Source organism: Prionailurus viverrinus, chromosome A1, assembly GCF_022837055.1.
Source record: "Prionailurus viverrinus isolate Anna chromosome A1, UM_Priviv_1.0, whole genome shotgun sequence".
Classification (NCBI taxonomy): Eukaryota; Metazoa; Chordata; class Mammalia; order Carnivora; family Felidae; genus Prionailurus; species Prionailurus viverrinus.
In genome coordinates this window covers 78,864,601-78,876,670 of record NC_062561.1, presented here as the reverse complement: position 1 = coordinate 78,876,670, position 12,070 = coordinate 78,864,601, and the positions used below count along the sequence as shown (strand labels likewise).

Genomic DNA, 12,070 nt, shown 5'->3' with positions numbered 1-12,070 from the left:
TTCGAACCCTGCATCAGGCTCTGTGCTGACAGCTCAGAGCCTAGAATCTGCTTTGGATTCCGTGTCTCCATCTTTCTCTGCCCCTCCCCCAATCACACTCTGTCTGTCTGTCTGTCTGTCTGTCTCTCTCTCTCTCTGAAAAATAAATAAACATTAAAAATTTTAAAAAAGGATGTGATATATATATATATATATATATATAAATATATATATATATATATATATATATATATAATGGAATAATACTCAGAAATCAAAAAGAATGAAATCTTGCCACTTGCAACAATGTCAATGGAGCTAGAATGTATTATGCTAAGTGAAATATGTCAGTCAGAGAAAGATACATATCATGATATCACTCATTTGTGGAATTTTAGAAACACAACAGATGAATATAGGGGAAGAGAAAGAAAACTAAGATAAAAACAGAGAGGGAGGAAAACCATAAAAACTGTTAAATACAGAGAACAGAGGGTTCCTGGAGGGGTAGTGGGTGGGGGATGGGCTAGATGGGTGATGGGCATTAAGGAGGGCACTCGTTGGGATGAGCACTGGGTATCATATGGAAGTGATGAATCACTAAATTTTACTCTTGAAACCAACACTACATTGTACATTAACTAACTTGGGTTTAAATAAAAAAATTTTTAAATGCTTAAAAAAGAAAAAAGAAAGAGGAGGAGAAAGCCTGAACTTGTAAAAACATCGCAGTCAATAAACACTTGCAAATATCCAAGCAAAGGAACGATACCGAGGTGTTAGTGTGTATTTTGATGGTTCCACCTACTACAGTAAGACCTCTTCTTGTGTCTTTTCTACTTCCTGTTCCATTACTGTTCGCATGCCCTGGAATACTGTCTCTTCTTCCCTGAGTTGAGTCAGTCTTCAAAACTCAGCTCAGCTCTTATCCATCATGGTCTTAATAATCTTTCAATCTGTGATCTGAACTAACATCTTATAATACCATAGATCGTTGTCCTCTTGTTGGTACTAATGTTAATAATGGTCTAGATCTCTTTGAGACCCAACAGTTTTTGTCAGATCTGGTGTATTACACAAACATTAAGTGCATATAGCTCACACAGTGGAAAACAACTCAGAATTTATAGTTAGCATATAACGAATGTAAACCTCAGTTCTCAAACCAATTTAGCTGTTTAATCATGAAATTAACACTTAATATGAAATTAAAATATTTTATCTCTAGAATAACAATAGTTTTCTCATAGTGGTGTTGCGAGAACCAAGTGAAGTCATAGTTTACACATGCTTTTCGTAAAGGCTAAAGAGCTTGTTTATTATTTTTAAATTTACATTAACTTTGTTTAATTTCTCCAACTCAATATTTAGCTTGTGGAGAGAAGGGACTGATTATGTCTTGTCTTCAAGTCTCTTGTCTAAAATGAGGACAATAATGCCAACCTAACAGGGGTTACTGAGAAGGTAAATGATGTCATAGAGCCCAACCCAGAGCTTGTGCGTGGAAAACACCCAGTAACTGAGTCTTTTTCTCCACTTTCCTATATATTCTTGAGTGTCCACCCCAGACCTTGGCCCAGTGGATGCTTCCTGTATATTTGAGCAAAATCTGTTTCTTCTCTAGCTCTTAAAAAATGAGAATACCTTTTATTTATTTTTATTTTGTATTATTTAAATTGTAGTTAGTTAACATACAGTGCAATATTGGTTTCAGAAGTAGGAGTAGAATTGATTCATCACTTACATACAACACCCAGTGCTCATCCCAACAAGTTCCCTCCTTTAATGCCCATCAACCATCTAGCCCGTCCCCCCACCCCATCAAAATCTGTTCATAACAAAGATACAGCTGTCCAATACAGTTCTTTTAAATAGGACTTGACTTATAAAAATAATAAACATTGAAACCAATATCCATTCCTAGAGGATTCCTGAGAACAACACATTCCTCAACATTATGGATTTATTTTTTAAATATCTACCCATTTCCACAAAAGGTTTTTAAGGTGATAGAATAAAGAATGATTGAATCTTCAGGAAGAAACAGAAAGACTTTTCCTGACCTCTCCTTACACATCTTCTCCCCTCCTCATCCTTCACACTGCCAAATCTGTTAATTCTGCCCCTTAAATCATTCACTTCTTCATGATATTTGCCATTTTCTAGTATTGTTACGTACTCATTAATCATGTTTATTGACTACTTTCTGTGTCTTTCCACCTCACTGCAATGCAATCTCCAGGGGGCAGGAAACTTATCTGTTGTGTTTTCTAATCAACACTCAACACCTAGAACAGAGTTTGAAAGCTAGCAGGCCCACGGCATACATGGAAGAGACACAACATCACTTTTGGCTGCTTTGATTGACTCATTTCCTGGTTCTTCTGCTTCCCAAAACTTTAAACTTGACAAGAACAGGGTTCAGATATTTGGTTGTGAGGTCACTATTTTATTTTATTACTGCTTTTGAAATTGAACGGGAGCCAGCTCTTGCAACACTGAAAAAGAAGTCATTATTGAAGCAGGGGGGGAAAAATAGCACTTGGGGAAGATTCTGGTCAAAGATCACCATGACAACAGCCAGCTGTTTCTGTTCTAGGAAGGAACACACCCTTACTGGGTAAGAGCCTCCAGTTAGCCTAATTCTGGTACAAATTGGATGGCTGAGTTCTACACCATATATGCTTTCGACACTCACTTTACAGTCTTGTAAGATACAGCCCTGCCGGAAATCTCAGTGAAACAAAGCCTGGATGTTACAGATCTTTCCGACCTCCCATCTTTCCTTACAAAGGAGCGGGACTATGGGTTTCATGAAAGAACACTCTGAAATGGAGTTCAGCTTTTAGTGAAGTAGCAACGTTGGTTTCGCAGTTATGACAAAGGATGGTAACGTAAGACAACAGGAGACACTGGACGAGGGGTATATGGCAACTCTCTGCCATGTTCTTGCAACTTTTCTGTAATTCTAAAATAATTCCCAACTAAAAAAGTTTATAAAAGGACAGAAAAAGAACGTAAAGCGGATTGACCAAAATCTTACAGTAAATATTTATTTAGCAGAGGAAAGAAAGATGGGTAATTTTTTTCCCACTCTTGTTTTTATATTCTGTTCCATGTTGTCGACACTATTTTACTATTATAAATGAGACATGTATAATAAACATTATCAATAAAAATAATTTTTGTACTTCTATCATCTAAAACACATGAACTTCTTTTTTTAAGTTATTTATTTAATTATTCTGAGAGAGAGAAAGTGCAAGTAGGGGAGGGGCAGAGAGACAGGGAGAGAGAGAATCCCAAGCAGGCTCCACGCTATCAGCACACAAACCATGAGATCATGACCTGAACCAAAACCAAGAGTGGGAGGCTTAACCGACTGAGCCACCCAGGCGCCCTAAAACACATGTATTTCTATTAACTTTTAAATTCCCTACTGAATAACAAGGGGGGAAATATAAAGGTCACCTGATTTTATTAATAAACTGTTTAGTAATAAACTTAAATAAATATAAACTGTTTATTAATAAACTGTTTTAGCTCAGCGGGTATCCATTTGAAAGAATTCATCATCCTGATGGACTCTTAGGATGGTTATCTCTAGGTTCTTAGAGCGAACATGAGAGCTGACAGCATTGATCATTATGACTCCATTTGTGAAGAAACTTTAACATGTAATATTTCAAAGCCATAGCACTTTCATTATTATTTTTAATTAGGAATATCTCCAAATACACTTACGGGCTTAAAAGTGAGCTTTTTGGCTAATATGAGCCATCTGGCAATTCTTTGATCCTGGATTTCCCCACATTTCTGTTTGTTCTACTACAATCAGAAATTATCTTATGAAACACAGAAAACTTAATAAGACCTCCATTTGAAACACAACACCATAAAGAAAAACAAAACAAGAGCCAAATAACCAGCCTGCGCAATTAAATAAAAGCGTTTACCCCAGGGAGGAGTGGATGGAGCACCGAGTGGGCACGCAGGCTGACGGTGATGTCCGCCCCTTCAACTACTGCCATTCAGTCTGTGAATACCCACCAAGCTGTATCCTTAAGACATGTGCCCTTCTCTGTATGTAAACAATACTTCAGTTAAAACCAAAACATTAAAACCAGAAATCCACGAAATTAGAGTTAGATTGCTGACTATGAGAGTGTCTCTATGACTTTTAGTGAACCCAAACTGTGCCTCTACCCGGTGAACCAAGGCGGGGGCAAGGGGCTCTCAAACTCTCCCTGAGACTCTCGCCTTGTGATCAAATTCATTCTTTGGCGAATTCGTTGTTTTAAATGTCAAGTTAAAAAATTGCATAAGATGGCCTCTGATCAAAACCTGAGAAGTGAAGAAATATGGGAAAACCCCCCCTCCCAATGATTGCCAAATCACAGCATCTTACTTCATAGTGAGCCCAAGATCCATCAACAAATATTCATAGAACACCCACTGTGTGCAAATATCACGATGAATGTGTAGAGGAAATATGGCCCATACCACAGAAGCCTCTACTCTTTAGTTGTACAGACAGGACACGTACAAATGACAAGGCAAAAACCCCACAGGTAGCATGTGACACCAAATACTGATGTGATTCTAGGCATGCTGTGTGCTGAAGGGAGGCTTTCTAGCCCAACATGCCGGAGCTTACTCACAAACCGAATATACATGCAGGAAAATTGAAGTGCCTGAGTGAAATTTAGGTTGGACTTATAGAAAAATAAAAATGGGCGACATTCTGGAGTGTCATTTAGCAATACTTAGCTCTGAACCTTTTTGGCATAGTCATAAAATGATGGCAACTGACGTTGAGTAGCAGAGGTAGAAAGCAGAGTATTCTAAAAAAAATCTAAAATAAAATTATATTTCTGTTAGGTATACATCCAATATGTGTGTGGATGTGGCTTAAAAATAACCATGTGATTGAATGCTGCATTCGTTTTTGAGAATTCTGTACATTTTAATTTTTAATATTATTATTATTATTATTTCAATATATGAAGTTTATTGTCAAATTGGTTTCCATACAACACCCAGTGCTCATCCCAAAAGGTGCCCTCCTCAATACTCATCACCCACCCACCCCTCCCTCCCACCCCCCATCAACCCTCAGTTTGTTCTCAGTTTTTTTTTTTTTTTTAACGTTTTTATTTATTTTTGGGACAGAGAGAGACAGAGCATGAACGGGGTAGGGGCACAGAGAGAGGGAGATACAGAATCGGAAACAGGCTCCAGGCTCCGAGCCATCAGCCCAGAGCCTGACGCGGGGCTCGAACTCACAGACCGCGAGATCGTGACCTGGCTGAAGTCGGACGCTCAACCGACTGCGCCACCCAGGCGCCCCAGTTCTCAGTTTTTAAGAGTCTCTTATGCTTTGGCTCTCTCTCCCACTCTAACCTCTTTTTTTTTTCCTTCCCCTCCCCCATGGGTTTCTGTTAAGTTTCTTAGGATCCACTTAAGAGTGAAACCATATGGTATCTGTCTTTCTCTGTATGGCTTATTTCACTTAGCATCACACTCTCAAGTTCCATCCATGTTGCTACAAAGGGCCATATTTCATTCTTTCTCATGGCCACGTAGTACTCCATTGTGTATATAAACCACAATTTCTTTATCCATTCATCAGTTGATGGACATTTAGGCTCTTTCCATAATTTGGCTATTGTTGAGAGTTCTGCTATAAACATTGGGGTACAAGTGCCCCTATGTATCAGTATTTATTACTTTTTTAATGTTTTTTTTTTTATTTTTGAGACAAAGAGAGACAGAGCATGACTGGGGGAGGGGCAGAGAGAGGGGGAAACACAGAATCCGAAGCAGGCTCCAGGCCCTGAGCTGTCAGCACAGAGCCTGACGTGGGGCTCGAACTCACCGACCGTGAGATCATGACCTGAACCAAAGTCAGATGCCTAACCGACTGAGCCACCCAGGCGCCCCGTGAGAATTCTGTACATTTTTAAAGAGTTTAACGAGCCATTTGAAAATCCCAGGACTCCAAAATTGCAAGAAAACCTTTTTTAACTAACTATGAAAGAATCGTAAAACCTACATAGGGAAAATTATATCCAATTGGGAAATTTAAATTTTGATATTTAGTAAGGAGATATCACGCATTTAAGCATTCTTGGATATATAAATAAAACACCGTAAGAATTCATTTTCTTCCGCAGAATTACAATTTTTATAAAATTCCAACCAAAAATGTCAGTGGATCTATAAAGTATTTGGAAAATTAATACATAAGAACATAAATGGACACTTTGAAAGTAAAAGGGAGAACCTAAGGTTTTTTGAGCCTTACTTAAATCAGAATAGAGTAGAATAAACAGAAACAAAGAAAGCTGTATAGATTCAAATTGTTCAGCATTTTCTCAACTCCAAAAAAAAAAAAAAAAAAAAAACAGGATGCTACCAAACAGAAAAATAAAATCATGGGCTTTCAGAAACCCTCTTGGTTATACACATATTTTTGTAGTGCTAAATAAAATATGTTTTCCCTGCATGAGAGAAAAACTGAGAACAAACTGAGGGTTGACGGGAGGGGGGCGGGGGGGGAGGGGAAAGTGGGTGATGGGCATCTAGGAGGGCACCTGTTGGGATGAGCACTGGGTGTTGTATGGAAACCAATTTGACAATAAATTTCATATTAAAAAACAAACACATTATGAAATTTTACTGAATGTGATAAATATACTACGGGGAAAAATAAATAGAAAATATATGAAATAAGAGAGAAAAAAAAGAGAATGGCGTCTAAAACGACATTCAAGCCAGTTTCACTGATGAGGAAGGAGAGCAGATATGAGCAGTCACTAAGGTTCTCCTCTTCAAACCTTTCATCTCAGATCTATGAATGTTATGAGTATATATACAAGGAGAGAAAGAGAAAGAGAGAGATGTACTATATACTGTATATATACACATGTAGGATATATCCATATGCATACATACTGTATATATGTATACTATATATATATATATATATATATATATATATATACTATATGAAAGGTTTATAAAAATCTTAGGCAAACCATGATCATGACAATAGCAATTACATCTGGGTTTTAGATACTAAGTAAATTTTGATTCACTTGATAGAATTCTCTCTTACTTTCCAAACTTTCTAAAAATACAAATTATTTACGGAAAAATTTTAATCAGTGTATCATTTGTGGATGCCATTAAATCACAAATTTGTAAAAATTTGCACATGGGAGGAAATTTTAAAATATAATAGAGGGTATTTTGAGGAAGTGGGACTCCGGAAGTTAATTAATTTCTTACTCAACGTCCTTTCTTCTTAAATCTGCTGTAATGAGCCTGTATCCTCTCTGCAATGGTAAAGTTAAGGTTTATTTGTAAGATGAATGTGCAGAGGCTGGGGAGTAGTAGCACAGAGGTTGAAGAAGATTGAGGCATTCTGACCCTACTAGATATTAAAGCTCATTATGTTACAAAATACTTAAAATATTTTATTTAATACAGATAAACAGAATAATAAATCAATGAAAAAACAGTCTCAAAATAGATTCATGAGAGAATATTAACACAGTAAGCTTTCCAATGCAAACAAGTTGAAAATAAGCATCCCATGAAATTAGCTATATTTTTTTTCAACGTTTATTTATTTTTGGGACAGAGAGAGACAGAGCATGAACGGGGGAGGGGCAGAGAGAGAGGGAGACACAGAATCGGAAGCAGGCTCCAAGCTCTGAGCCGTCAGCCCAGAGCCTGATGCGGGGCTCGAACTCACGGACCGCGAGATCATGACCTGGCTGAAGTCGGACGCTTAACCGACTGCACCACCCAGGCGCCCCGAAATTAGCTACATTTAATAGCAGTTTGGTAAGAAAACATAAAAGAAGAAGGGAAGATAAAGCTGGTGTGATGTGATCCACCAAATAAACGCCACAAGGATTAAGGAGTTAAATACCAAACTAAAACACTAAGTTATGAAAAAGTCAAAGTAGCGGATTATAGACTAGGCTGTGTAAGAGATTGCAAATACATATATTTTCAGCTTTGATATAGTAGAGAAAATCAAAAAGAAAAGTTTATCACATTAAATACACAGATGTAAAATCTCTGCAGGAATTTTAAAAAGCAAAATATGAAAACAGTTACACCCAAATTTTGTTAAACAGTATGTCTAACATAGAGCTTATTCAAAATCACAAAAAAATTAGGATAAATGAGGGAAGCCATAAATAAAAATTAGCAGGTGATAAAATTAGAAGTTACCCAAATATGCAGAAACAAATTCATCCTTCTCTTCGAGCAAGCAACAGATTACATTTGAGATACTCTTTGACAACTACTAAACTAGCCAGAATAAATTTTAATAAAATGCTGTAAGAATGTGGAGACCTTGTGCACTGCACTTCTGACTGTACACATTTATAACTCACTTTGAAAGCAACATGGCAGTAATAAATGTTCATCCTCTTTAGTTCTGATATTTCATCTATGGAATTTATATGGAACACATAAAATTCCTCGGAAATAAGAGATCTGCGCACCAACTTTGGAAATGATCATGTGACATAACTGCATGATAACGAACTAACGTGGATGTGTGACAGTTACTTAGAAAGAAGGAAAATGCTTATTGTATAACGACAAGTGAATGCAAAAATATGCCGTAGTATATATATATGGAGTGTTTTTTCAATTGTGTACAAAGTACAGATGATAAAATGCAAAGTATGAAAACAATTCACCTGCTCAAGTATAGTAAAAATATGAGTGTTTCGTAGTCTATATTTGCTTAAAGTCAATTGTGTCTAATAGACACAAAGCGATACTAAAGGTAATTGACACAAAGCATTTTATAAAAATCATGGTTTTGCAAAACAGGAAAGACTTTTTTCCATGAATAAGGCAGTCAGTGAAAAATACGTTTACAGTCAGAGCATCGTGTGTGTGTGTGTGTGTGTGTGTGTGTGTGTGTGTGTGTGTGTAAAACAAAGTCTGTTTTAAAGCTAGAGCAATAAACACAATGAATCGCGGCCGCACACCTGCTCCCGGCGTGATCCCAGGGCGCGCAGCGCACCCTCAGGGAAGGTGTATCTTTACCTGACCCTCCGGGACTCAGGTGGACACAGCGCGCGGCGCTCTTCTCCTCGAGTGACGGACAGGGCTTCTGACGCAGGTGTGTCCCATCCGAGGAAGACCCTGTGCCCCCTCCCCTCCTCTGTGGTTAAGGCAGGGCCCAGCCCTCCAAGTCCGCTCCTTGGGGACAGACACCTGCCGGCGCGCCGGCTGTGCCACAAAAGCCACACGTGCTGTAGAGGCCACTTGCACAGCCTCCGGGCACCGCTCAGCGCTCGTGGAGGGGAGGGGGTCCCCAACCCAGAGGCCGGGGTCCACACCCGCACACCCGCGGACGCCGGCATCCCGTCTGCTAAGTGCTTCCGCTCCCCAAACGTACCTGTGTCTTCGGGACCCAGAGCGGCGCGCTTCCTTCTGCCGCTCTGGCTGGAGTTGCTCTCTCCCGCCGGGGCTGGTGCAAAGATCCCCTGGGGAGACAGAAACCCCAAGTTACAGCCCCGGCGTCGCAGGGGCGCGGGGGTGGCGGGGGCGGGGGACGGGCTGCGGCGGCTGCACTCACTTTCAGCGCGCTGGGGACCGCGGGGGCCAGGCGCGCGCCGGACGCCCCGGGGGTTGCGGCCCCCGCCCTGGGAGGGCCCGGCTCAGCCCGAAGCTCGCGGGGCTCCCGGGGCCCCCGCAGCTCCGCCCGCAGGCTCCCCAGCTCGGCTTGCAGGACGGCCACCCTGCACAGGGACACCACCGACAGGCAGCAGGACGTGAGCGCCAGCAGCAGGGTCACGGCCAGCAGCGCTGCGTCTTTGGGGCGCGAGCCGGGAGGCTCCTTCACTTTCATTTCTTCTCCCCTCTCCAGGCGAGGACGAAGGCGTGACCGCTCGCCTTCCGCGCAGCCCTCCATGGCACTCGGGGGACTTGGAAGGTCCGGGCCTTTCGAGAAAGTGGCCGCAGGGAAGGGATCATTTCCTGTGAGCGGTGCTTGCTGAGGTCCCACACCGACTACATGGCCTGGCTGTGCCGTGGCCCCCGGGAGAGCTCCCCGGGGTCTCCCCGCGTCTGCCCAGCTGCATCCCGGCCCCCAGTGGGTGATAGGTCTTCCTGGCACCGGCCCTTCCATCCGATTGCCCAATCATTTCCTCATTTCACTTTCAGTATCTGTAAGAATTCTAATGGCATCTACACACACACACACACACACACACACACACACACACACGGGCCCCTGGCATCTCCCTGCCAGGCGGGACTCAGGGTTTGGACCGGCCCACCGGGGACGTGTGGAGCCCTGCGGTACTACAGGAGCTCCTTGCGGTGTGGCCCGAGGTGGGCCACTGGGGGCCACTCTGCGAGGGCAGGGGAGAAAGAACGAGGTTCCTGCTGGTGTAATACAAAGAATTAATGAGCAGGTCAGATAAGCCAAGTGCTTAGTACTGAAGTGCACTCCGCTGCAGAGTGATTCATGAACGGTCTCTAAGTGGGAAAGAAAACCAGATGTCCTCAGAGGCCGCAGGGACGTCCACTGGGGAATATTCTCTTTATTATCGTTGGAGCATTGCCGTAAGAAGAATGGGGCTACACACTGGAGACGTCTTTACATTGGATGCGAGGGGGTCTTTACATGCAGGGGATGCTGCAACCAACCCCAGGAGTGCTCCCTGCAGCTCCCGGCCGGCTCAGCCCCACGCTGGCCAGGAGAAGTGGCTTCGACTCCAGCTCCAACGCTTCGGTCCAGACCCACCACGAACTGCCCTTTCCCTAAAGCAGCTTCTCTACTGGGCCCTATTAGGTTGACTGCCAGAATCGAATGCCTATGTGAACAGCCCGGCTCGGCTCACTTCACTTTCAAATCTCTATTGGTGGACCCAGAGTTACTGCAGAGACACTGGTCCTGCCTGGTCTCCATGGCCAGCTCCTGGACATTTCCCAGTTTCTGGCTCTTTGCCTCCGGCACCGGCAGGTTGTGTAAGGAGCTCACACTTGGACAAATGTTACCGACCACTTGCCAAATTCTGGCTACATGACTCCCCCGTGTGCTAGGGCTACTGAGCGGTAGCCTCGTCCCACCTCACTGTCCCATGCCAGCTTCAGAAAGAAAGTGACTGAGATAGTGTAAGTGAGGACAAGGGCTCCCAGCCAGGGTGTGAGTCCTGGCTCCACCCTTCACTCTCCTGGGGCCTCTGGGATTCAGTTCCCTCATGGGTGAAATGGGATGGTGACTGTCCCCGGGAATTCTAACCAGGCGTATACGAATATGGAACAAACTATATTCGCAATGCTCCCACTTTTCATCCATTTTCCTTCATTACATGAAATACTTTTCTTTATTACACACAGCACTAGCACACACACCTTTGTACGTGTCTCCTTGTAACACCTGCCGGGGTTTCCCAAACAACTGCTGGAGAACGGGCACATCTTCACCTTCATCGGGAGTCACGGAGCTGCCCGTGGATGAGTTCCCGCTTCCTCACTGTGTCACTAGGCATCATGTCATGAGACATTCGTTTTTACCTGTTAGGACTATGTTGTCTTTTCCCTTTGCATCTGCGAGTTCTGAGACCTTTTTAAAATGACTTGTCTGTCTCTCTCTCTCAAAAATAAACATTTAAAAAAATTAAAATGACTTGTAAAGAACATTAAAAAAAACTCTAAGATGATCTTTTAATGATTACCTTGGTCCCCCAGGTCAGCTGTTGTCTAATCTCTGGCCTGGAAGGACATCATTTGTGAGTGTGTGTGCACACTCCTTCATGTCAGACATCGTGTAATTCAAGTCTTCTGTCACAGCCCTTGTTTTCAGGCCAATCAGGCTGACACACACTACATAAAGTTGAAAGAAAGAAAGAAAGAAAGAAAGAAAGAAAGAAAGAAAGAAAAGAAAGGAAAGAAAGAAAGAGAGAGAAAGAAAGGAGGGAAAGAAAGAAAGAAAGAAAGAAAGAAAGAAAGAAAGAAAGAGAAAAAGAAAGAAAGAAACAGAAAGAAAGAAAGAAAGAAAGAAAGAAAGAAAGGGAGGGAGAGAAAGAAAGAAAGAAGGGAG

At 42.0% G+C, this 12,070-nt stretch overlaps 1 protein-coding gene across 1 annotated transcript in view; it reads right to left on the bottom strand.

Moving 5' to 3' along the window:
* Window positions 1-10,307, bottom strand: part of TNFSF13B (TNF superfamily member 13b) — a 34,273-nt gene extending 23,966 nt beyond the window's left edge. The window contains exons 1-2 of the mRNA XM_047849425.1: window positions 9,599-10,307; window positions 9,419-9,506 (exon numbers count right to left, since the gene is read on the bottom strand). Coding sequence (XP_047705381.1) covers window positions 9,419-9,506; window positions 9,599-10,150 — 640 coding nt within the window. The 5' untranslated portion in view covers window positions 10,151-10,307. The remainder of the gene's footprint in view (window positions 1-9,418; window positions 9,507-9,598) is intronic.
* Between the last annotated feature and the right edge of the window lie 1,763 nt (window positions 10,308-12,070).